Genomic DNA, 27,632 nt, shown 5'->3' on the forward strand with positions numbered 1-27,632 from the left:
GTGTGTGTGTCTACTATTGTTATATTCTTTTTGTTTATTTGTTCTTGTTTTGTTTTTTACAAGAGACATTGGATCAAGAATCTGGTGGAGGTTGTATCCTTCCTATTTCTAAAATTTGCAGTTGTGGAGCCCATACTCTGGCCAGACTGCTTTGAAGGACTGTGCCTTTGTTATTTTTAGCTCTCAGACTTGTCTGTTGATATGGACTGCAAACACAGTTCACCATCCACTTGAGATTACCCAACCTGTTACTGTGAACAGAACTTACATTGTTCCAGGATGCATTTTCAGGGGCTAACATGAAAGGCTGCACTCTCTTCTGCATGCTGATTAAGGATAGATGAAGCAGTTAAATAGTGAAGGAACTGACCCCAGCATTTACTCAGAGGTGATGTAAACTCAGAACACATTTTTGAGAGATTCAAAAAGGTTTAGCCAGCTTTACAAGAGTTATATTTTATGGCTGATCTGTGCTTCATAGTCAGGATAAGAAGCAAACATAGTCAAATTAGTGAAAAGTTTTTCACCAGAATTTCTTAACCATCTGGAAGTGCAAAAATTTTGCGAGGTTTTAATTCTGGGTTTTGGGTACTTGATAGAAGTCAGAGCATATGGAAATTTATTCATCATTTCTGCTTTGGCATCACCCAGGAAGTCTCTTCCCCACTACGACAAGGCCATGAGTAGAGCAGGATTTGGGCAAGAAAGGACATGGAGTTGATTTACATCTAGTAATATGGTGTAACCCTGGGATTAAAACTTCTTAAATTTATTCAGAGTTTGAAGATTATGGAGACTTTCCTACACAAAGATAAGGATTTCAAAATACTATTATGATTTGTGATAAACATTTGAGTGGGCCTGTTTTATTTCTTCAATGATCTAAGTCAGTGGGGGCCAACTGTTTTGGCAGGAACACCACAAATTTGGCCCACACCCTTTCTGAGTGCCACTCTGATACCCTTCTTCTACCCAATCTGCTGCTCTGCTTTTTGCTCCCTACTCCTTGCCTCCCTGCCCAATCTCTTCCTTTGCATTCTGCCTCCTGCCCTGTGTCCCCTCCCTGATCTCCTGCTCTGCTTTCTTCTCCCTGCCCTATCTGCTGTTGTGCTGCAGATCTGCCACATGCCACACACAGAGACTCCCCATACCACTTGTGGTATTCATAGCACAGGTTGGTCACCCTTGGTCATGGATAACTCAAGAAATACAAGGATTGATATGCCTTGAATGAAAGGTAGTTAATCAGAAAATATTTAATTGAAATTAAGCTGATTTTCAGATGTAAACCTTCATGTAGTATCATTTATCTCATTTTCATTCAGCACTGTATATTTCCTTGAGGAGTCTTATAGTTTTCCCCTGGCTGTTATGTTACAGCATATATTCTAATGTCCTCATTGAAAAGAACTATTTTAAAGGAAGGAAGGAAGGAATTGTGAAAAGTTGGTGTGGAATATCAACACTTCTCATACCCAGTGTCAAGAGGCCTAAGAACAGGAAGGTAGTTCTCTGTCATACAGGATGTGATTAATAAAATCTCATTATTTCATTCAGGAACACCCAAAACAAAAGATTGCTGCACCAACTGTAGGTAGATAGTTTAAAATGAAAAACATACATTTTCAAGGAAGCCTAAGGGCGGTAGAAGACCAAATACTAGCATTCACTGGGAACTAGGGGTGTTTTTACACATGCTCTGGGAGTTGTGGGGGGCAGGGAAGGGGGAAAGGAGGCTTTTATTAGTAGGGAGGAAGGCTTCAAAAGCTGCTCTAATTAAAGCACCCAGAAAGTCTTGTGCATCAGTGTTCCCATGCTTCAAAATGGCAACAGAGGTGCTTTAACTAAAGCTTGTTGAACTAGCTTTAGGTAAAGCACCCCTGCTGCCATTTGAAGTGCAGGGATGCTGATGCACAAGATGTGGAGGCTGCCTGGAGCACAGTAGACTTGATTAATCGAGTCTGCTCCGAAGCACTTAATTACAGCGCATTGGAGCAGCCTCCCAGGTTGTGTATAGGCACCCTAGGGTCCTAGGCCTTAGGCTGATTTTTCAAAGAACCTAAGTGTATTTATAATTCTCAAGTTATGAACTTTCCCTTTTGTAAGGACAGAGATTTCATGTCTGTATAAACATACCTAACTAGCACATGAGAATATTATGTCATATTCTCATTCTCTGTTACCACTTTACCTGAGTTCATTATTATAGTTAAATATGATAAACCTTAATTATGCCAGTGTAAATGTGAACTTCTCCAGTTTTACAGTAGTCTTCACCAGCGATTCTAGATTTCTACCAGTGTATCAAAGAAAAAAAATTATGCTTAAACTGGAAAGCCTCTCAGTAGGACTGACACTTCACTTTTTTTATTTCAGTCACATCTATTTTCATGTTTTAGTTTTGAGACTAACTCCAGGGCTAAGGACAGAAGTTACACATAAACTGGTTTAAGAAATCAAAAACTGGTTTAAACCTGTAACAGAACAGAAGCTCAATGCACATAAACCAGTTTCAAAATGGCTTAAACTGGTTTAAGATAAACCTGGTTGAAATAAGTATCGGACTTAACCGATTTAAGTCAAGCCAGTTTATGGAACTTCTTTCCCAGACTCCTTCCTGGTTCAAGTTAAATTGCAGTCCCCCAGCATCCTAGTATTTTGCAGCCCTGGGCTGGGCTATGCTGTCTGCTCCAGAGAGCAGAGCTGGCCCTGTCCCTTTGCTCCCTAGCTAGAGCAGTGAGGGCTGGCTTACTGGCCTCACTGGCTGGCTTTCCCCCCCCCCACACCCACACACACACACACACACACACACACACACACACACACACACACACACACACACACTGGCAAACCCGTGCTGGGGCCAGGGGCCAGGGAGAAGGGTTAAACTTCCCTTCTCCCAAGTATGGAGCTATCCAGTCCTGCTTACTTAGTTCTGGCTGTGACTGTGGACTACAAATCCCAGGGGCACCTGGAAACAGGAAGAAGTGATGAGCAACCCTGCAGAGTCCCACTTCTGTGATTGTGAACTGCAAACCCCAGAGACCTTGGGGGCATCAGGAAAAGGAAGCAAACACAGAGCCCCTGCTGGCTACTGTGCTGGAGAGCTGTGCTCTAGCACTCCCCAGCTTCTAGCTTGAGGCACTGCAGGCATGTGGCTTACCTTTCCTGAATCAAAAGTGAATGTCTGTTCATTTGCTTATTGGTTCAATCTTTGCAGCTTAAACTAACCTGCAAAGACTGAATCAATTCAGCCTCGGGCTTTTTGACTGTACTTAGCCCGGTGGTCTAGTCCTTATTAGACTTTCATTAACGTTGCTATGGTCCTTAGCAGGTATGATCTAGTATGGTCCTCAGTGTTATAGTATAACTGGATATGATAGTGTCACAACATTTTATTGACTTCCATACTGTTTTTAGGTCTAAACCTCTTATGTGTTCTTCTTCCTAGTGGGGAAAGTGGTGCTGGAAAGACTGTCGCTGCTAAGTATATCATGAGTTACATCTCAAAGGTATCAGGAGGTGGCCCCAAAGTACAGGTGAGTGTAGAGCTGCAGGAAGGACATCATGTCAAAATTTATTGTATAGCACAAATACCACATGCCTGTCCCAACATGAACATCCACAGAAGATCTCTGCCAGAGAAACCAGTGTCTCTGCTGTCCCAGTGGTGGAAGTGTGAGATTACCTGACTTTTAAACTCTAGAACACAACTCAGCTGGGTGAGAGATCTACCACTGCACGGATCTTGTGGTCCTCCCCAATGATAGGGAGCTCACAGAAGAGAAATTCAGTAGGTTAAAATGGCCTCTCTTCACAAGTTTCATGCTAAATTAAAAAATTTGGGGGAAAAATGTTTTTAATAGCATTTCTAATCTTAAACTGTAGTGAGAAAAGTTTATTTATGGTAACCACATTTTATTTATTAAAGTCCAAAAACATATGCACTTATCTAGCAATATGATCAAATGTGATTTTTTCACTAATTGGGCCTTCAGGTCTAGAAAGCATTGAACTGACCTGACTGCTCAGTCCACATAAATATATTAATTAAAGTGTATGCAGTGAGTTAGCCCTGAAATTCCATTAATTAAGTTGTTTGAGATAATCAGCTGATTGACTGGCAGCTATTCTGGGTAAGTAGGCTACCTTTTACCAGTCTGCTCTTTTTTTGGTTACTATAATGTATATACCATAATGCCTTACTGAAAGCGCTGATGTTGACTATGATCTTCCTGTTTTGTTTTAGGAGACAATGATCTAAGGAACATTGCACAAAGTTATTCGGTAGCAAAGCAAATAATTCAGAGGAAATATGCATTGTGTTAGTTTTGGAACAGACAATCATGTTATAAATAATTAGTTTAGTTATTTTAAGTAAGCTCTTTGTACAAAATGCAAAATTAACTCAGTAGTTACAAATCACAGTTGATAAAACTGATAAGCTATGTTGAATAATGCATTCTTCTGGGATGAAATCCAACCCTCCCAATACAAACCCTGTTTCCACTAGCTTTGTGCAAAAATTGAACAAACTGGCCCTAATCCTAGGAAAGTAAATGACCTTTCCACAGTCACTGCTATGAACTGCTGCCTTTGTGCAGCCTATGGACTGCTGCCTCTCTACCTTTAATCTGTCTAGCCTGGGTGCCAATAGCAGTGAAGCTGTGGCAGTATGGGCTCCACAATGGGTTGTACAAGCCTGTACAGGACCCTGGATGCAGGTCAGCTGCATCAGAAGTCCATGCTGTGACCACTTCACTGCTCCTGACACCTAAACTAGTAAATCAAAGCTAGGGATTCTCTCTACAGTGTATTTACCCTGAGTGAGACATATTGTCCAAATGAGAAGAAAATGAGAATAACAGCAAACAAAATAAGATCTAATCTACTGGAGGAAGTCAAAAAATTTGGTAAGGAAGAGTTGAGAGATACTAGGTGCTACATGAAATACTAAATGTGCAGTAGACTAATTCTACTGTGTATTAGTGTGGCAGGGAAAAAACGTGCTGATGCGCAGTGAAATTAGTCTACTGTACATTAGCGTCACAAAAAAGCATGCACCGGTGCTACTGCACTGTAGTGCCAATTAAAGCTCATTAAATTAGTACCTGTTACTACAGGTACTAAAAACTTAAATGTGCTGTGATTATGGCACATTAATGAACATGTAGACGTGCCCACTATTTATTAAAGACAAAAAAACGTGCTAATGCGCAGTGAAATTAGTCTACTGTACATTAGCGTCACAAAAAAGCATGCACCGGTGCTACTGCACTGTAGTGCCAATTAAAGCTCATTAAATTAGTACCTGTTACTACAGGTACTAAAAACTTAAATGTGCTGTGATTATGGCACATTAATGAACATGTAGACGTGCCCACTATTTATTAAAGACTGTGATTCCAGCTCATTCAAGCTTCAAACCAATTAAAATATAAAGTGTGGATTTTTAAAATGAGACAAAAAATATCTAAGATGTGTGTTGATCCTCCACAACCTCTGGATTATCAAGATGGCGATAATTTATTTTTACCGTGTTTGTCTCAGAGTTTTTTCTTTTCTGTGTTTAAATTCATCACTTATTGATTCACCTCCAAACCTTGGTGCCCAATCCTGCAAATTCTTGAAAAGACCAAAGCCCTCACACATTAATACAAGCTTTGTAATCCTTATGCAGATAAAACGAACCCCATTATCAGGGTAGTTTTCAGTTTTGTGACCTCTTCTAATTAATTAGCATATGTGGTGGGATGAAAAGGACACTATTGGCTGGGTCAGCACATTTTCTCACAGCTTTGGTGACCATCAAACTGTTGTAATATGAACATACCCTGAGAAAAGAAGTTTATGGCAAAAAAAATAAAAGATAAGGAATGCTATCACTTTGGGCTGGATTCTTTTCTCAGTAACACTTGGCATATTCCTGAATTATCTTCTTTCATTTAACACAGAGTTGCTGAGATTAGAATATTGTCCATAATTCATAAAAATTAAGGTATTGGTATGTGTACATTTTGAAACAGGGATATAGGATGCACCATACAGGATCTAAACCTAATTAAATCTAGCAGCCTGCCACTGGAAGCAGGCAGTGATCTGTAAAAATATGAGATTGTCTGTTCTACCTTCCCTTCAGGCCCAGCAATTCGCTTACCCAATTTAAGAATTTAGAAGACAGTTTCTAGGAAGGGGACAAAGTCCAAGGATAGATACAAAAATATCTGGAATCCACCACCAGGTTCCAGGAATAATGCTTTAGAAAAGCTGGCTCTGGAAAGGCAAAAGCCTGCACTGGTCTGCTTTTCCACCTGGTGCAGGGGTGGGCACAATTGTGGATCCAGGCAACAGCTGGATTCCATTTCCCAGCAGCCCCTTGCCATGTCACTGGCTGGTTTCCATGGAGTCCCCAGCAGCTGGCAGGGCCATGACAGTGCAGGGCCAGGGTTTCCATGGAGACTGGCCCCAGCAGTGCTGGCAGGGTGCGTGGCTGAGCGGGTAGCTGCTCTGGGGCTGTGTGGCAGTGACAATGTGGTCCAGAGCCTGGGCAGAGCTGGGATCAGCTGCCTGGGGCGTGTGGGCAGCGGATAGCAATTCTACCTCAGCTGTGGATCATGCTGTCACTGCCACAAGAGCCCTACCCTGGAGCAGCTCCCCGCACAGCCATGTGCCCTGCCAGCGCTGCTGGGGCCAGTCTCTATGGAAACCCTGGCCTCTCACTGTCACGGCCCTGCCACTGCTGGGGTCTCCATGGAAACCGGCTGCAGTGACATGGGTGGGATCCGCTGAGAAATGGAGTCCGCTGCAGACCCGATCTAGCCCCTGGGCTAGACTTTGCCCACCCCTGACCTGGTGTGCTCTTATTTCTCTCTATCCTTCTGGCTCCTGTGAAAGGGAGGCATCAGAGTCCCTGCTTCTCCACACCTGCTCTGGAATGGCATGAATAACTTCCACATGCCTGCCTCTGATTCAAAATCCTGTGAAACCATCTAGAAAAAGACTGATTTCATGGTGCTGCTCTTGGCACAGAAAAAGGTCAGGAAGATGCTTGTGTTTGGGTTCACGTTCTGGTTTATTTGGGATGATTTTCTGGAAGAAAAAAAAAAAGAAAAGCCTAGATATTGCAGATATGATGGTGTAGATTTCCTGGCCAGCCCAGAGGACTGTCTTTTTTGGCAGGCCTCCCTGCTCCTTATACATGTTAAGTTTAGAAATAATAGTTTTCTGAGACTAATCCAGGGTGCAGAAATAGATATTTTATTGCTATTTTAAAAATTTTCAGCATGTAAAGGACATTATACTACAGTCAAACCCTTTACTGGAGGCCTTTGGGAATGCGAAGACCGTACGGAACAACAACTCCAGCAGATTTGTAAGTTTCTCTCCCAAAGATTGCTTTATCCTCTTAGCATCTGTGGGTTCGGTTTGGGCATCTTTGTGAAGGAAAAATCTGGTTTTTATATAAATTGAGAGGTATATATTTCAAGGTCCCCTAGATCAAAGCGGCCCATTTGTTTCTACATATTGGACATAAGACAATATATTTATAAGCATTTGATATGTAAACAAGACCACTAGCAACCTAAGCAGGAAAGAATGAGTGGGAAAGAATTAGTATATATGTTTTCTCAGTTAGTAAAATTATAAGCTCTAGCTTTGTTTTAATAGATGAAGCAATTCCTAGACATCATTGCCAGGCAATAGGGATACTGATCTTTTCTGAAAAGCAGTGAGGAATTATTTTCAGCATTTCATTGTAAATGTGATACTACATACTCTAAATAATAGCCTGTTGTTATATTCTAGGGTTAGACTTGAATGAGGTAACCCTTTCAAATATATTTGAGAAGAGCAAACATGTAAGCATGGGTAATATGTAATAGAAGCAAAATTATATTTCACATACAGGGCTGAACACACTATTGGTGTTAATGGATATTGTTTACACCAACAAGGAATATAACCTACGTTTTTCAAAATTAAATCCTTTCTGAAAATATACCACATATAATATTAATATCTTGACAGCTGTTTGGAGATAAAGCAAAATAAAGTATGCAGCTGACATGTGCTGCAACAGAAAAAAAATTTACAAAACAATTGTAATCCTTGTTGGTTTCCAGTGCATTTCCTTTGCTCAGACTGTTATTTGTGTTAACAGTGCAACCAGCACAACAGATTTCTTACTCCTTCATTGCTTTTTTGCCCCTTTGCACAGGAGATGCAAGAGCTCATTCTTCAGCTGCCTTAATGGTTCCTGATGCAGCTCCTCAGTCTACCACACAAAAGTATTATTGGTTTACCTCATTTGAAACTAAAAGGGCATAGTCACCATTAGTCTGAGTGGGTATAAATACATTGACTGCCTGCAGTTGCTCCCTCACATAGCAGCAGTAAATTTGGCACTCGTTATTTCTTTACTCCAATCCATATAACATATATCAACCAACTCAGCAGAGGAAATTAGTCCCCAGTTAGCCTAAAATCATTGTTCCAATATGGTCTAAAATTGTTATCCTGAGCTTCAAACTATGTAAACACACATGGAAAAGAGGCAAGGCTTAATTGTTTAAGAATCCAGGCCTATTTTAGCTTTTAGAGGCTTAGAAGATTGAAGCCATGCAGAATAAATATCCCACTTAGTTTCCTTGAATTGTACTGCAACAGGTGTGTGCTTTAAGTTTAAAATTTATTAATCACTCATGACCCTCTATAATTATTTATTGCAGGGAAAATACTTTGAAATCCAGTTTAGCCCAGGTGGAGAACCAGATGGTGGGAAAATCTCCAACTTCCTGCTGGAAAAATCTCGTGTAGTAATGAGGAATCCTGGAGAGAGGAGTTTTCACATTTTTTACCAGGTTAGAAGCATAGTTTCCTTCTCAGTTATTAAAAAAGTTTTCCAGTTTTTCATGTTTATTGAAAAGTCTCTCTCAATACAGTCATGCTGTTGAATGCATATTCTTGAGGGCAACTTGGTTATTGGTGGAAGCCTTTACAACACATCAAGACATTTTTTGATATGGACTTACTCAGTGGCATGAATCTCTTTCCAAATACAGAAAAAAATATCTCTCTGCATTAAAGTATTTCTTGGGGCTCATTTGGTAATTCACTGTGGATTCCCATATAGAAAATATGCTACAGAAAATCATAACTTTCCCACAGTTATAATTCAGACCACTATATAATTATAATTAATTACATGTTATGCTCTAGGATTCCATAGCATGCTGGAAAAATAAAATAAAAAGGCCAGTCTATAAAGTTATGTCAGATGTAAGATCATTTCTATAGAACCTTCTAGGCTTCAACTCTGTTACATTCTGCAAGACTTTTCCTAAGAGCTATTTTTCTTTTGGTACTGTTTCATGTGAAAGATCCAGGATATTTAGCTAGATTTTATCTGATTCTGGTGGTTTCCTTTTGCAGCTTATTGAAGGTGCCTCCTCAGAGCAAAAAAGCAACCTGGGCATTACCAGTATGGACTACTATTACTACCTGAGCCTCTCTGGATCCTACAAAGTAGATGACATTAATGACAAATCTGATTTCCAGGAAACACTGGTATGTTTTTAAAATCAGTACAGTGTGTGTGTGTGTGTGTGTGTGTGTGTGTGTGTGTGTGAGAGAGAGAGAGAGAGTGAGGGAGACAAATAGGCAGATGTGTGCGTGTGCATGAAAGAGAGAGAGAGAGAGAGAAATAGGCAGTAGTGTGTGTGTTTAAGAAAGAGACAAAGAGGCAGTAGTGTGTGTGTGTGAGAGAGAGAGAGTAACAAAGAGGTGTGTGTGTGTGTATGTGTGTAAGAGAGAGAGAGGGAGACAAATAGGCAGTAGTGTAACTTGGGGTGGGCGAGACCGGCACCTGCCCTGGGTGCCAAGTTAGGAGAGTTGCCAGAATTGCTTTGCCCCTGTGAAGACTGTGCCCCAGCAGAAAGAGCAGCCCCAGGGCTTATCCATGCTGGGACTCCAAAACAGTCCCCAGCTCCTGCTGCTTTAAGAGCAACAGCTGGGAAGGGCAGAGGAGTAGCTTACTTGGGGGCTGCCTTCTCTTCCCCCAACTCTTGGACTCCCTGTGCGCTCCCCACCTTCCCGCAGGATTTGCCCAGGACATCAACTCTGCTTGTCACACCTTTGCAAACAGGCATAACTATAAGGATGACAAAGAGAATTTTGGAATAAGAGCCTCAAGTTGAAAATGCTGGTAGATAAAAACTCACCCATTTCATTTAAACTGTCCTTTTTTAAAAGGGCACCCTTTGAGGTCATGTCTATGTGGTGAATTTTAACATGGTCCAGAGCGGCATCCTCAAGCATGATGCACTGCTCAAGGTGGGCTGCTTCATAAACTGGAAGACATGTTATATCCAGATAGTGACACAGGCAGGCTAATTAGCATTGAACGACAGTGCCAGCTAACATGCCCATGCTAATTAGTCAGCATGCATCATCATGTGAGGGCAGGAGCATTGCTTCCCCTGTAGGGGAAATAGCACAGTGTGCTTAAGGATACCACTCTAGAGTACAGTCAATTTACAATAGGCCTTTTGAATTGCACTCTGGTCATTCTGCTAAGGTAGTTACCTTGTAGAGCATGCTTTTCATCAGGGATTTATAGGAAGGCATCTTTTGGCAACATAGCTCACTGAAGAGCTTCAATTATAAAGTAAAAGTGAAAAAGAGAACTCTATATATGAAGTATCATGGCCTGAAGGATTGAAGCGTGGATTTGAAATGGGGACTCTAAGGTTCTGTCTCCAGCTGCTACTGACTTCCTGTGCAGCCAATGATATGTCAAGAAAACCTTGGATGCTCAGTTTTACAATATGTATAAAGGTGTAGTAATATTTATCTACCCTTGCAGCATACCTTTAAGCCACCGGTATGAAACATTAAATGTCAGGTATCATCATCATTACAGGATCAGTTAATGTAGCAGAAGTGACAGGTAGGACTTTTATAAATCAAGTTCCTTATTAACAGCACATCCTAAAAAATTATTCCTGTGGAGCAGTTGTTTCATGACTGGCTGAAGTACACAGCCAAAGCCAGACAGACTATAACTGTCCTGTGGTAGTAGAATCATATACTATCTGTCACTTTTTTATCTTAAACTCATTTGTTTTTATTCTGAGTTATTTAAAAGACTTGCTCAAAAACTATTTACAGAATGTGAAACGTGATGTCTTTTTCTTCACCAGCATGCAATGAACGTGATTGGGATCTTTGCAGAAGAGCAGACACTGGTGCTACAAATAGTGGCAGGAATCCTGCACTTGGGAAACATCAGCTTCAAAGAAGTTGGCAACTATGCTGCTGTGGAGAGTGAGGAGTGTAGGTAGCTCTGGAAACCATTACAGAATTAATGGTGATGCAGCAGGTTGAGGCTCAGATGTTGTGATGTAATAAACTGCACTCGGAAGCTGCTTATCCAAATACAGTGCATCATTTCTCATGATCTGAGAGGCTCTTAAAAAAAACCTGGACCATATTCAGACTTCTGCTGTGCACCATGCAATCCAAGTAACTTATTTAATGACAGCAGAATTTTACACTTTGAGCGTAATCTAAAGAAAATGTTTTTGTGTATTTGAGTGAGAGTTTGGTGGACGCACTTAATGTCCTTCAAATGCAGCGGTGTTCAGATACCAGCAGGATTTGATTCTCTGTTTTACCTGTCATGACCCTGAAAAGGTGTGATACTAGCTTGACTATCCTCATCCTCAAAATTCTGCCTTTTAAATTGAATGTGTATTACTTATATAACACACTGAAATTCAGGACATAGATAGTATAAAATAGTATCTACTGCATCTAGGGTCTGGGCCACCCCAGTAGGTATTTCCATTTCTACCCTATAAACACTTCCTTATCCACAACCTCTTGTCCTGGGTTCCTACAGATTTTGCTCAGTGTACCACACCTGCTATTTCCATATCTATGGAAGAAAAGACAAGCTGATATATATGTCTTAGTTATTATGCTTAGCCTATAGCAATATTCCTGCACTTCCTCACATTTAGCGTAGCACACACTGGTGAAGTAGCTTGTGCAACTACTTTAACAGCTGTTATTTTAAAAACTTCTGATTAGTTTATAATACAGAATTCTTGGGGAAATTACAGCTTTTGATCAGGCTTTAGGATCAGTGTCCTATCAGTGGTCCTTTATATCTGAAGTGTTGATGGTTTCTCCAATCCTCCCCACCCCCCACCACATTTTTCAATCCCTTCAACAACCAGCTAGTGATGAAAGGAGCAGGATTGTGAGGCCTAGCAGCTCTTGGTCATGAACTGACATGGAGGCAGCAGTTACGAGAAGGTCATTAAATGTCAGGTATCATCATCATTACAGGATCATTTAGCACTTGGACAAGGCAGGAGTGAAATTCAGCAGCTGTAACTGTGACTGAGTAGCTCTCTTTAGGATCCTCTCTGCTTACCCCACATGGGGAGGAGGCTAGAAAAGATGTCTTAAACATAGTCTAGCTACCTTTTTCCTGACTAGATAACCATGTCCAGTGGGATCATCTTTACTGTAGCCAAAATCAACAAAGTCACACAATTTTGGAACCTGGAACATCAGGACCATCATGGACAGGTCTAATAGTGAAAATGGTGAGAGGGCAGCAGGACAGGCCTTACGAGGAGAGACTGAAGGACCTGAACCTGTTCAGCCTCAGCAGGAGGAGGCTGAGGGGGGACCTGGTGGCTGCCTACAAGTTCATCAAGGGGGATCAACAGCTAATAGGCAGAGCCCTTTTCTCCCCAGCACCACCTGGGGTGACGAGGAACAATGGTAATAAGCTGATGGAGAATAGGTTTAGGTTGGAGATCAGAAGGCAATATTTTACAGTTAGGGTGGCCAAAATCTGGAACCAACTTCCCAGGGAGGTGGTCCTCGCCCCTACCTTGGGCAAATTCAAGAGGAGGTTGGATGATCACCTGTCTGGGGTCTTGTGAACCCAGCATTCATTCCTGCCTGTGGCAGGGGGTCAGGCTAGATGATCTGTTCAGGTCCCTCCTGACCCTCGCTACTATGAAACCATGAAACCCAGAGCACTGCACTGCAGTCATGGCTCCAGAACTCAGGCAAGAACACTTGCATCACTGCATGGAGTGAGACCCGGCAAGTGAGAGGTGGGCACCACAAAGAGCAAGGTGGTAGCTATACCCTGTTCTGGAAGAGTAAACAGGAAGGAGAACATTGATTTCCCAAGTTGGCTTTGCCATTAAGAATGAACTCGTAAACCAGCTCAACAAGTTCCCTATCAGAATTAATGAGCACCTGTCTCAAATTGGCAGGGAGCCAATATGCTACTGTCATCAGCATGTATTCCCTGAGTCTTGATGCTGCTATCAAGAACAAAGAGAAATTCTATGCCAACCATGAGCACGTCCTTTATGATGTGCTGGAGGAAGACTGTTTTATTCTGCTTGGCGATTTCAATGCTAGAGCTGGATGGGACTCAAACCTCTGGAATGGAACCATAGGCAAGGAAGGAGTGGGAAAGTTAACTCCAATAGTATCTTCCACCTGATAAAATGCACGGAATGTCGATACACGATCACCAACACTCTGTTCCGCTACAAAAACAGGTACAAGGCATCATGGCAACACCCACAATCTAAGCATTGTCACTTGGTTAACTACGCCATCGTTTGTGCCCGGGATCACAAAGATGACTACATCACTCGAGCTATGCTAAAATATGATGATTGCTGGACCAATCACTGATGCATCTGCTCAGTTATTTCACTCAAACTGCCTCCCAAATTGTGACTACAGCAAAAGCAATGCCAACAGAAGGTCAGCATCACAGGACCCAAGGACCCAATCAAGTGAGATCTCTTCCACCAGCCTCAACAAAAAATTGGCAAATTCCAGTCAACAACAATGGGAAAATGATAGCAGTGCTTGCAATACCTTCAAGTTCACCACCATCAGCACCTGCGATGAGACCCTTGGATTCTCTACTGGAAAGCACCAAGACTGGTTTGATGAGAATGAGCAGGAGATCCAAAAATTGGACCGGCTACAAGTGCAAGACCTTTCATGCTTGGCAGAATGACACCAACTCCAAGCAAAAGAAATTGAATCACCAACAAGCCAAGGCAAAAGTCCAGTGGAGGACCACGATATAAAGAACAGATGGTGGGAAGACAAAATGAAAGAGATTAATGTCTCACTGGCATCCATGATACGAGCGGTTTCTTTAGTGCCACCAAAGCCATCCAAAGTCCAAGCACTCAGGGACCAACCCCCTTGAGACCTAAGTATGGAGGAGACCTGATCAAGGAAAGGGGAGTCATCAACACTTGTTGTAAGGAACATTTTGAAGACCTTCTCAATAGAGACTCTGCTGTTGACTAGAGAGTTCTCAATTCCATCCCGCAACACCCAGTTAAAGACAATCACAGAATCCCTCCAGCCTGAGTGTTTGAAGATTGTGACATCAAATCTGAAACCAAGCTCATGGTTTATCAAGCAGTCACGATCCCCACCTTACTGTACAGAGCTGATACATGAACAGCATATAGGAGATGCTTCAAGACACTAGAGGAGTACCATCAACACTGCCTGCAGAAGATGCTTCAAATTCAGTGGGAAGACAGATGCACCAGAACGTTAGTGTCTTCTCTCAAGCAAACACCTGAGCATTGAGGCAATGATCATCCAGCATCAATTTCACTGAGCCAGCCACATCATCCAGATGTCCAATTCCAGACTCCCAAAACAAATCTTCACCCAGCTCAGTCAAGGTTTACACTCAAAAGGAGGGCAGAGAAAGCACTTCAAGGATGTTCTCAAGGCCAGCTTGGAAAAAAATGCAACCTTGACATCAATATCACCTCAAATGGAGGAAAAATCTGCTGCAAGGATCTCAGTACTTTGAAATCTCACAATGAGAACAGGAGATGAAAAAGCAGGAGTGGCAGAAACAGCATGTCATAAACCAAACCAAGAATCCAGGGCCACCCACTCCATATGGAAACAGATGCCTGAGTTATAATAGAACCCATTGATCCTGGATTGGCCTTGTCAGCCATCTTTGGACCCTCAGATTGTTGTCCATGATTACTCTATCATTCAGTTTGTGATCTATTTCCCAATTATGAGGAGGCTGGGTACTCTTTGCTTTCCATTCCAAAGAAAGCACTTTATTTTTTGTTGTAAAAACAACCGTGCTTGTTGTTGCAGATTGATCAAATAATCCTATTTATTGTGACAGTCTACAAAAAGGATGACGTGAATGTGCTCCAAGAGTAGGATTCTTTTGATCCACCACGTTGAAGAAGACAATTAAATGTTTGTACCCAGAGAAGCCTCAGATGTATTTATCATAATATATCTATTTTTTCACTTACTACGCTTTACCCTTAACACTTTCAAATTTTACATGGTGACCTATGATATAATACTTCATTATAGACAAAGAAAAGTTATGCAGTTGAAACAGCAACGTATTTTCTATAGTCACTGAACAAGAAAGACATGTGAAGATTGTATACTTTTAAGGGTTAGGCTGCTACTCAGTTCCCCTCTAGCAATCACTGTTGCACATAGCTAGAGGTGGGCAGAGTTTGAGGGAGAGCTGCAAGAGGAGTCTGTCTGGCTATCTGTCTGGCTGTCTGGGTTCCGTTGGCATGAATAAAGAAACCTCTTTGTTGAGGTGACTTCTGACTCAGTGAACTAAACCCACAACGTGATAGGACATAGTGACTTCTAGATTTCTGCAGTGAAAGTGGTGGCCTAATTTGTGTTCTGGGCAGTGTAGTAAACAGCTCTCATCTTTAACTACATCTCCTTCAGGTTAGTCATGAGGTGGTGTAACTATGGAATAGGACCTACATTTAGTGCATGTCCTGTTCCTCTCTTGCTACTTGTTGCACCAGTAACACGTTACATTAGTGGTAGGCAGCTGGAGTGCCCCATCAGCTGTGGTCCACCTTCAGGAGGCCTTGATTACAAGGATACAAGGATCTATCAATAATCAAGCCTAGCAACATCCCACTAAATAGCAAAGAACCTTGTACATGAATATACTGTAGGACAAGATTACAGTGCTATTAAAAGTCAAGGCTATAATAAGGTTTTCTACATCAGAACCAAGAAAGGGCTTAAAGACGTGGTCCTATATTATCCTCACACTCCTTGTCTAACCTATTCTTCTTCTCTTTTCTAGAAAAATAAACCCAAATTCTTTCCACTTTTCCTCACAGACACTGTTTTTTGCTGCTCCCTCTAGACTCTTTCCAGTTTTTCTACATATTTCTGCAAGTATGGTGCCCAAAAATGAACTGAGTACTTCAGCTAAGGGTAATCATTTCAATCTTCACAGAAGTGGTGAAGCCTCATGTCTTACATACAACACTCTTGTCAGTGCATCCCAAAAGGACATATGCTTTTTTTGCAGTGGCATCTCATTGTTGACTCATTCAGTTTGTGATCCATTTCCCAGATCCTTCTTTTGGGCCCTTCTCCCTCACCAGATAGTCTCCATTTTGTATTTGGGGGTTTATTTTTTCTTTTCTAAGTGTAATATTTTGTGCTTGTCTTCATTGAATTTAATCTTTTTTTTTTATTTTAAACCACGTGTTCACATTATCAGGATCATTTTGAATGCTAAACCTGTCCTCCAAGAGGTTTGCAGCCTCTCCCAGCTGACTTTTCTCTGCATATTGTATAAGTGGCACTCTTATTCCATCATCTAAGACATTAATGAAAGTTTTGAATACCACAAGATCCCAAACTGACCCCTGTGAGACATTACTGCCCAGTTGGATGAAAACTACTCTTTGGAGGTGGATTTCCAACTAAATAGTTGCATACCCACCTTAGTAATATATATACCACATTTCCCTAGTTCACCTATGAGAAAATCATGTGTCTTACTGAAGTCAAGGTATATCACATATACTGCTTCTTTACACATTATGCCTTTAACTCTGTCAAAGGTGGGAATTAAATTGGTTTGATATGATATGCTATCATTTTATTGCATATATAAATGGATTATTCATTAAATATGTTCCAGTATCTTCCCAGACATTGACATTAGGCTAATTGGTTAATAATTCCCTAAGTCCTACTTTTTCTTTGTTTTAGAGGTAATATAGTACTATGTTTGCTCTTCTTCAGTCCTCTCCCATCCACTATTAGTTCTCCAAGTTTTCTAATATCTTAAACATTGCTTCAGCTAGTTCCTAAAATACTCCAAAATAAATGTCATGAGGCCATGCCAACTTGAATACACCCAACACATCCTCAGAAAGCAAATGGCAGGAAAGTTCATTGGAGGTTTCAAGGGTAATCTGGACTAATATCCTATTGGGGTGACGTGGGTTCAAAAACAGGCCCCACAATGAAAGATGAAGAGATAAATGCAGTTATTAGCTGCTTTAGAAATTTTGCCTTCACAGTCCCCAGGCAGGTTGAAAGGACACCTACACATGTGCCTGACACCTGCTCTGACACGTGCTAATTAGTACATATCAGAGCAGACTCAATTAATCAGGTCTGCTGGAGCATGATAATTACCATGCTTCAGCAGCCTCGACATCACATGTATTCAGCATCGCCACGCCTCAAAATGGGGCCGGGGACACTCCTGAGAGGCACTCTAATTAAAGTGCTCCTCCACCCCCCACGACTCGCACCCTGCAGCACTTGTAAGACACCGAAAGAGTCCAGGAGTACTGGGGGAGCATACTTAGAGGAGCATACTTAGAGGAGATAGGAAAGAAAAAAGACACTGGAACCTTGTAACCATGACCTTCCTTCACTACATTTGGAAGATTGTATACGTTTGACCAAAAATGTGGTGTCAGTTGCATGTAATGTCTCACAGCTTCAGTTCCATACTTTCTTTTTATCTTTTCTAAGGAGTGACATATTTGTATTGAAAACTCTGATTTAGGTGGGCTTTTACATTCCAAGAACTGGGATGGAGAAACTGACCTTTCTGGGGGAGGATACAACTTAATTCAATGCATTTAAGTATAAAGAGTTGAACTATTATTTCTTGGAGGGTTTAGAGGAAGTTTTGAGCAATAAGTCCCTTTTTACCACATCCTGGCAAGTTTATTTCTGCTGACTGCTACTTGAGATACTTGTGGGTTTCCTTGTTTTGTGTTGGATTACGATTGAAAGACTAAAAAACAGTAACCCTGATTGTTCTTGCAGTTTTGGCTTTCCCTGCTTTCCTCTTGGGAATTAACCAGGACCGCCTAAAGGAGAAACTGACCAGCAGGCAGATGGACAGTAAGTGGGGAGGCAAATCAGAGTCCATTAATGTGACACTAAATGTGGAACAAGCCTGCTACACCAGAGATGCTCTAGCCAAAGCCCTTCATGCCCGTGTCTTTGATTTCCTGGTGGACGTAAGTTGAATTTTAATCTAATAATGTTATTAATGTTAAATGCAGAAAAGAGTAAAGATTCAGCCTGGGCTTTTCCTACAGTTCTCTACTTTTGTCCACTTTTTCCTCACTGTACTATATTCCTCTATCATTAAACACATTAACTTCTAACACACAGCTGTTCTTTCCCCCATCCACACACACCATCAGGTAGCATAGCCAAATCAACTGCTGTTTCATCAGATCAAGGGCCTAGAGCAGTTTTGGTGAAGGGTAGAACAAAGAGGTGCAACCAGTCTTTTCCCATCAGGCACCTGAGCTGGCATAAGTCATAATTTACCTGGGCTTTTCGATCATAGAGCCAAGAGATGCTCTGGACAGTGGCAAGAGTAAGCAGCCCTGTCACACCATGGGAACACTAGGTACTGGATAGAGGAAAAATGCTACATCCTGATACTGAATCACCCCAGCTCATTTTCCAGAAGGAATTGTGACACTTTTCCCTCAAAGTCCCATTGTTGTTGCTTTCCAGTAGACACCATTCTTCTCCGTCCATTCCCCCCACACCACCCCACCATTCTCAACATAGTCTGCTTACAAATGAAAGGCTAGGCTGGAATGGTGAGGGAGAAGCTTCAGACATTGGCCATTGCCTGTGGTCATGATACTGGTTCTAGGTGGGGCACTTCACTATGGCAGCTCCACTGGTTTTAGCAAGTATTACTGCTGTCAGCAACATGAAAGAGCAAAACAAAGAATAGGAAAATTAGTGGAAGTAATTTTTGCTCATGAGCAGAAGATATTCAATATTGAGCTCTTATAACAGTTTTTTATTGGTTTTTGCCTGATTTGTTTCTCTTTTTGACTACTCTAATGGGAACAGTTGTCTAAGAAGTAGTTCTAAAGGCTCACTCAACTAGACAACAGAATAACATAGGACTAGAGGTGCACCAATGAATTGGTCTGATATCAGATTGACACCAATATAAATAAAATTGGCTGTATTGGAAATTGGCCTGATGTTGCCAATAATTTGGTCAATAAATGCTTGTGTATGCGCACAGCCACAGCACAGCACATAGAGGAGCACAGCCTGGCAGCTTGGAGAGCTACGTGCAGCTGGTAAGTCTGTGTGGTAGAAGGGGAGTGTGGAGGGAAGTGGCGTGGTGGGGGGCAGATAAAGGTCCTCGCGGTGAGGGAGGGAGTGGGGCTGGGGCAAGCACTGCCCAGCCAGGGCAGGGTGGGGCACGAGATGAAGCTGCGGCTCATCCAGATGGGGTGGGGTGGGCGTGGGGGGGCCACTCCTGCTGCAGCATGCACAATGGGAGGGGGCGTGTGCCCCCAGATCTGCTCAGGGCATGGGCGGGGTGAGATGCCACTGTGGGCTGGGGGTGGGGCTGCGCCGGTTCTTCCCAGCTTATGGTGGAGAGGGTTGGGCTGGGGCTGTGCTCAGGGCGGGCAGCAGCACTGGGAGAGGGAGCTATGGGGGGACTATGGCAAATTTTGGGATGGCTGCAGCCCATCCCTGTAGTTCCCCCCAGTGCTGCCACCACCTGCCCTGAGTCTAGCCCCACCCAGCCCAGCCTCCTCTGCAAAGAGCCTGGTGCAGGCCCAGCCCCAGCTTGCAGCTGCAGCCTGCCTCAACCCGCACAGATCCAGGGGCACCTCCCCCTCCGCGTGCCCTCCTGGTGTGCACGCAGTGGCGGGAACCGCCCTCCCTGCCCCAATCCCTGGATGAGCTGTGGCTCTGTCCGGTGCCCTGTCCCGGCTCGGCAGTACCTGCCCCCGCCCCACTCCTCCCTCACCGTAAGGGCCTTGATCTGCCCCTGCACGTCCCTTCCTCCCCCCCTTCCCTTCCATCACAACAGACTTATCAGCTGGATGCAGCTTTTCAAGCTGCAGGGCTGCGTATCAAAAATCAGATCAGTATTGACCAGTATGCCTCCTTAAAAATCGGCTGTTGGTATCAGCCTCCAAAATCTCTGTTGATGCACCCCTACATAGGACTCATCTGATAGTTGATGATAGAGCTTATTTTAAGTAAAAATTAAATTCCCTTGGGTGGGTGGCAATGTTATAATCCCTAGAAACAGTTTGTTTTTGTAGAAACCCAAGTTTTTCAGTTCGGAAGTTATTATTTATACATATAAATTATACATTATTTTATGTAAACATTATTTCTGTTTCTTTGGGTCTTTTTTATTAGTCCATTAATAAAGCTATGGAGAAGGACCATGAAGAATATAACATTGGGGTCCTGGACATTTATGGATTTGAAATATTCCAGGTAAGGAAAAAGCACTCCCCCACCAATCAGAACAAAGGGAATATGAACTTTCTGGGTATTCATACAAACTTAAGTGCTTAGCAGCAACATCTCACTTAATAACCCGCAGCATTCTTATAGGCTCGTCAGTGCTATGTTGGCTAGCACTACGCAAGAAAGAGACTTGGGGGTCATCATTGACCACAAGATGAACATGAGCCTGCAGTGCGATACTGCAGCTAGTAAAGTGACCAAAACACTGGCTTGCATCCATAGATGCGTCTCAAGCAAATCCCGGGACGTCATTCTCCCCTTGTACTTGGCCTTAGTGAGACTGCAGCTGGAGTACTGTGTCCAATTTTGGGCTCCACAATTCAAAAAGGATGTGGAGAAGCTTGAGAGAGTCCAGAGAAGAGCCACGCGCATGATCAGAGGTCAGGGAAGCAGACCCTACGATGACAGGCTGAGAGCCCTGGGGCTCTTTAGCCTGGAAAAGCGCAGGCTCAGGGGTGATCTGATGGCCACCTATAAGTTTATCAGGGGTGACCACCAGTATCTGGGGGAACGTTTGTTCACCAGAGCGCCCCAAGGGATGATGACTAGGTCGAATGGTCATAAACTACTACAAGACCGTTTCAGGCTGGACATAAGGAAGAATTTCTTTACTGTCCGAGCCCCCAAGGTCTGGAATAGCCTGCCACCGGAGGTGGTTCAAGCACCTACATTGAACACCTTCAAGAGCAAACTGGATGCTCATCTTGCTGGGATCCTATGAACCCAGCTGACTTCCTGCCCTTGGGGCAGGGGGCTGGGCTCGCTGATCCTTCAAGGTCCCTTCCAGCCCTAATGTCTATGAAATCTATGAAATAAAAATAAAATAACAAAATTAGTTTTGAAAATCTCAGTCAGTGGCCTTGATCCTCGGATTTTGCAATACGCAGGATAATCATAAAATCAGCTACTCTCCAGCACTAAAAATGGTCCATTGAAACCTCTCTGGATATTGATAATATAATATATGAAAAGCTATTGGATGTAGAGCACAAAGCTAACATTTTAATTTTTCCTTTGTTTTATTCTAGAAAAATGGTTTTGAACAGTTTTGCATCAACTTTGTTAATGAAAAACTGCAGCAGATTTTTATAGAACTGACACTGAAAGCAGAACAGGTAACCAGTCATCATTTCTGAGCTCAAATTCATAGTACCAGCTGTCACCCTTTCATTTGATGGTAGAATGAGGTTTCAATTGTTGACAGTAAAATTTGCCTTGTAAAACAAGACAAAGAAATACTCCTTGTGGCTGGCTAGCCTTGAAAATATAAACAGCAGTTGCAGACACAATTATTCCTTGCAACAATGATACAAAAGTGTCTCTCTCATACAATGTACTCATGCAGTCTCATGACTCTGCAGAGACTTAGTGCGTGCTCTGACTCATTGACAGAATGGAAAACTGCAGCTTGATTCCATCTCTGCATTTTCATTGGCCATGGCACAAGAAGTTAAGTAGGAAAACACTATTTCTCAGTTTCCTCCACACTTGCTTTTCCCTATATTTAATGAAAAAGAGACTTTAGCTAATTTGTCTGTACTTCTTTTCACTTCACTTGTTTTACCTTTTAAAATTATAAACATTCTCTGCCCTAATTTTTTTTACAAATTTTGAGGAATTCTACATGGGAGATCAATGATGCCATGCAACATAGGCCCCTGGCACACATTCATTTAAAGGTGCCATAGGATCCAATTCCTAATTTCAACAATCGCACCTCATGCCATGCCACATCTGCACAGCAGAACTGGTCCCAAAACTGCATCTCCTGCCTCAGGTGTTGTGAAGCTTGTTTTGTTAATATTTACTTAATAGAATTTGAAAGATATGCTGATGGAAAACTTCTGTTTTTATTAGTAATTGCTCAAGCCATCTGAATGAAAACATGCACTAGTCTTTTGTAAGTTCTGCAGCTGTGCCGTATGAGTTTTCACATAACACAACCATAAATCTGAAATCTGGAAGGCTTGAGAGGTCTGAGATGCAGAGGAAGGTGATGTAGCTGCTGTGTTTGTGTCCACTATTACCATCATTTTATTGAACTTACTTTGATAAGGCCAGACTCATCCCTGGCATAACTCCACCATTTGCTTGAATTCTCCACAAAAGAAATAGCTCATTATTTGCATCTTAGAAATAGGCCAGGCAAGAACTATTTTTGCTGCATATGGCAAACTTACAGGAAACAAGCTTTTATTCACCATCTAGAAAGCTAAATACTTCTAGCATTGTTTGCTGACAGGTCTTTGTAAGCATATTTCAATCCTGGTGAATTTGTATATGCAGTATCCAAAAGCCACTTGTAAACCAATAAAATGACTGAATATTTGGATCTTTTTTTCTATCTCACAGGAAGAATATGTGCAAGAAGGAATTAGGTGGACACCCATAGATTATTTCAATAACAAGATAGTATGTGATCTCATAGAAAACAAAGTGGTGAGTCTTTGTCATAAATACAGATGCAAGAAACTGAGAACTTTTTTGTCTAACTAAATTAATCACTGGGATTGCATTGCAGTCAACCAAGTCAAGACTTACCATGATTTTGAATGAAAAAAAATACTAATTTCCTATGGAGCTGAAGTCCCCCCACCTTCCCAAACTCTACTATATATCCACATACAAACCCTATAGTCTTTGAGACTAGTTTAGATCAGTGATGCACAACCTTTTTGCTGAGCAGACTGGATGGACAATGCCAGGTCCCCCCATGGGCTGGATCTGGCTGATGGTTCCAATTTGGCTGCAGGGGGTTGTGCAGCCTGACTCTAATCTGTCTGCCCAGGATGGGGGTGGGAGTAGGGTAGGGCGGGATGGAGCCGTCCCCCATCTGGATGCTTGGTTGGGGGCAGGAGAGGGAGGTGGGTAAGAAGCAGCCTAGTTGCAGTCTCGATGCAAGCAGGGATGGGGAGCAGCCCAACCCCAATCCAGATGCATGGGTAGTGGGGTGAAGCAGCTCCAATCCAGACACCTGGTGGGGAAGCTGAGGCTGGAGCTGGCTGCATGGAGCTTCAGCTGTTCCTGAAGGCCCATGGGCAAGATGTTATGGGTCTGTGGGTTGGAGGTTGAGCACTCCTCGTTTGGATAAAATAGTAAAGCATTCCCAAATTTGCCTCTCTCATCTACATGCAAGGAATGGTAAGATACAGGGTGCATATGTGCCACATTGCACTTTGAGGATGTTGATTAACAAAATTGGCAAGTTGTCGGACGAGAAACTACTTTATCTAAAATGTGGGTTACTTTTTGATGCTGGAAGGAAGGTAACTCTATCTGGGAAAGAGATCTAAGTTAAAAAAGGAAAAATTTCTTTTGACATACTTGCTAGGTCCCCCTTTAAGTAGCTCGCTCTAGGTATGACTTGCGCTTCTTCCTGATCTTTCCTTTCATGCTAATGGATAAACTTCTCTCTATTATAACTCCACTTAGGGGGATTATACCCGAGATAAATTTGATCTGATGTTTTAATTCAGCATGAAGAATTTCTCTTTTTCTGAAAAAATACCAGTATTGCTTTGCATGTTGCTTATTACCATTTTGGTTTTGTTCCCTTTGTGCTTTCCCTATCAGAATCCCCCAGGGATTATGAGCATTCTGGATGATGTGTGTGCCACAATGCATGCCGTGGGCGAAGGAGCTGACCAAACACTACTCCAGAAACTCCAGATGCAGATTGGGACTCATGAACATTTCAACAGCTGGAACCAGGGATTTATCATTCATCATTATGCTGGAAAGGTGCCACAGAAAAATAATTTTTGAAGAGGACACTTATTTTATGTGCTGTCTAATATATTTCCAAACAAAAAGGACAGTAATTACAAAAGTCCCCAGATATTGATTCTGCATTGTCATCAACTGAAAGAGGGGTGCACATTTATGCCACTGTAGCCCCTCTAGATCTGCTCTTGATCATGTCATATTATATATAACTTATCTCCTAGCCAGGTATCTAATACTATCTATAAGCCATTTGAAAAATAACACAACATGATCTTCAGAGTAAAATCTAACCCCCTCTCCCGCCAAAGCAACTGAAGCCATTTACTACCTGGAAGACAGGTTTTCATCTTGTTTTCTTACTGAGTAGCATATACAAGTTCAGAATAGTTCTTGTCCCGTGATCAAAATAGGTTACTTATACAATTAGAGATGGGTTTCTGTATGTTAGGCTCCCATTTTTGTGATATTTTACTGATGGATGACACTATCCTTTACTATACAAGGCCCACAGAAACAAATGGTGAAATGGATTTTACAAGAGAAATAATTAATTTGACAAGACGTTGTGTACAGGCATTTTTACTAAGTAAAGCGAAATACATGTATGATTTATATAGAGCTATTTAATCTGATACCCATTCAAGTCAGGGTCAGTCCTGTTTAAACTGTCCTAGACAAACATTTGTTTAACCTGAATTTAACACTTCCATTAATAGAGATTCCATAACTTTTCTAAGCAAACTCTGTCAATGCTTAGCTATCCTCTTGGTTAGAAATCTATTAATTCTCTGGAGTAAACGCGCAAATGTTCTTATATTGCCACTAAGCCCTGTGAAACCCCCCTGACTACTTCTAAAACTTTTCAATACTGCCATGTTTATTAGTGTATTACAGCAAACCTTGTTTATGCAGAATGCTTTTTTCTCCTGGATGAAATGAAGTTTACTCCAAGACCATTATCCAGCTGCTTGCAGCTCTTTTTTATATTCTAAATGCATAGTGGATATCAGCTTGTTTATACTGGGCAAACTCATGAGGTAAACGCTGTACAGGGGTGTATTAATTACCAAGGAATCTCCCAGAAACAGAAAAAATGGGGATGGAAAAAGAGATTAAGTATTGTTTAATTATCAAATTATCAATTAACCACCAACATTTGATTTCACTTTAGGTATCCTATGATATGGATGGTTTCTGTGAACGGAATCGGGATGTTCTTTTCATGGACCTGATTGAACTCATGCAGAGCAGTGAGCTGTAAGTAGGCAAAAAATGTTTAAAGCTGAGAATAAATATGTTGGTTAAAATAGATGCAAGGGGCTTGATTCTCTACTGCTTTGCACCTGGTATAATCTTTGATCACTGTGATTGAGTGGGGGTAAAACATGACCAAAGCAGAAAGAGCATTTTGCAGTCAGTTTGCATTTACTTTGTATAGATGTGAATAATTATATAGGAACATTCAGAGAACAAAATAGACATTGCTAAGATCTGGAGAGACCCCAAGTGTGGTGCTTTAGGAACTAACCCAATGATTTGTAAAACATTTTAAAATGAACAGATGAAAGATTATGGGTTGAAAGTACAAAGAAGCATTATTAATCACTATATACATTTAATGATTAATGTTAACAGTTTAAAAAATAATATTCCTTGAATCTGGAACTTTGTAATCCTTCAGAAATTCATATGCTTGCCAAGATGATAACTGAAAAGGCAGAGGTTCCATATGGCAACAGCTCTTGAAAGTGTTGATATTAAAGAGATATATGATTGCAAATAACCATTTATGTTCTATTAAGCTACCAGTTTCTATGATGTATGCCTTGATCTAGCTGTAGTCTGCAGAGTGCCTGTTTGCCCTGTCCATTCATATAGACATCTTGCTAATTCCTTTCCAGACCTTTTATAAAGGCTCTATTTCCTGAAAACCTCCAAGCAGACAAGAAAGGCCGCCCAACCACTGCTGGCAGTAAAATCAAAGTATGTTCAGTTTGTGTGCATCTGTGTGTGTTTATTGTATGCCTGTCTTTATTTAAAGAATAAAAGCAGTTTTTACCATGTAAAACTCTTATTTAAATAAGACAATGATAGTGCTGCCCTGGTCGTAAAGTAACTTTGTTTCAGCCTACACAAACCAGTATTTCACTAGTTTCACTTTTTTTGCCCAGCTGTATTCTATCTTCAGTGGTGAATGTTCCAAAATGGCAATTGATAGTAGTTATAACAGCACTGGCATGTGCATAATGAATAAGCCCCTTCACTCAGCCACTTGACATTCTACAATTAACTACAGATAATGGATCTTTTTACTGCCCAGAAAAGCGCACCTCCCCCCTCCCCTTTCCCGGCGTCATCCAGCACCCACTGAAGTCAATGGTAGCCTTTCTGTCCATTACATTGTGCATTGAATCAGGTCTCAGTGTTTTGAATCTAGCCTCTTATTAAGAGACTGGCTGGAAAATATAAGCCAAATCCAAATACCCCAAAACCTTGAAAACGTTTGGCTGCTAATCTATACTATGTTTGCTCTTTCCTCAGTTTTACCCTGATAGTCAAGTTCAGCTGAGGCACTCACATTAACAGCCTTTAGCTTTAAGAATTTAGGACTAGAGACAGGATGATGATGATGCCTTAAGCACCTTTATCTCTTAGCTTACTCTTCCTTTCCAGCACTGTACCATGACAGTCTTCTTTACTAATGACATTTCTGCGGAGGTGGCTTGGAGTTGGGGCAGCGGGTTGGGAATGGAAGATTATTTCTTTTTGGAGGAAGTTGACTGAATTCCTTAATGCAGTGGTTTCCAACCTTTTTTCATTTGCGGACCCCTAAAACATTTTGAATGGAGGTGTGGACCCCTTTGGAAATTTTGAATGGAGGTGTGGATCCCTCTGAATTTTAAAATGTGGGTAATAACATATTTTTGATGAATCGTAGTTATCTTTCACAGACCCCTTAGACATAGTCTGTAGGGCTGTGCAAAACTTCAGGTGCTGATTTGATATGAAGGAGATTCAGCCTTTTTTGGTGGCCGAATCTCCGAATCCAAATTGAATCAGGGGACCAATTAAAAGGTCTGAATCGATCCAAAGTTCTCCGAAACTTTGGAAAAGATTCAGAGAACTTCAGCAATTCGGGCAGTCCCCGCCCGCTGCAGCAGGGAGTTGGACCCAGACTCAGAGCTGGTAAGTAGGGGGCGGGGAAGGTGGGGGGGCTGGAAGAG

The 27,632-nt window shown here is 41.8% G+C and overlaps 1 protein-coding gene across 4 annotated transcripts in view; it reads left to right on the plus strand.

Moving 5' to 3' along the window:
* MYO1E (myosin IE) overlaps positions 1–27,632 on the plus strand; it is a 128,026-nt gene that overhangs the window by 55,060 nt on the left and 45,334 nt on the right. For 2 of the 4 annotated variants that reach the window (XM_025202836.1, XM_025202832.1), the window contains 12 exons: positions 3,452–3,539; positions 7,283–7,372; positions 8,730–8,861; positions 9,433–9,567; positions 11,202–11,334; positions 18,187–18,383; positions 20,569–20,649; positions 21,711–21,797; positions 23,035–23,121; positions 24,256–24,423; positions 25,580–25,665; positions 26,310–26,391. In XM_025202836.1, the coding sequence (XP_025058621.1) occupies positions 3,452–3,539; positions 7,283–7,372; positions 8,730–8,861; positions 9,433–9,567; positions 11,202–11,334; positions 18,187–18,383; positions 20,569–20,649; positions 21,711–21,797; positions 23,035–23,121; positions 24,256–24,423; positions 25,580–25,665; positions 26,310–26,391 (1,366 nt within the window). The remainder of the gene's footprint in view (positions 1–3,451; positions 3,540–7,282; positions 7,373–8,729; positions 8,862–9,432; positions 9,568–11,201; positions 11,335–18,186; positions 18,384–20,568; positions 20,650–21,710; positions 21,798–23,034; positions 23,122–24,255; positions 24,424–25,579; positions 25,666–26,309; positions 26,392–27,632) is intronic. The other 2 variants (XM_025202833.1, XM_025202837.1) reach the window with 2 other exon arrangements.

This window comes from Alligator sinensis, unplaced genomic scaffold, assembly GCF_000455745.1.
Source record: "Alligator sinensis unplaced genomic scaffold, ASM45574v1 scaffold1018_1, whole genome shotgun sequence".
Classification (NCBI taxonomy): domain Eukaryota; kingdom Metazoa; phylum Chordata; order Crocodylia; family Alligatoridae; genus Alligator; species Alligator sinensis.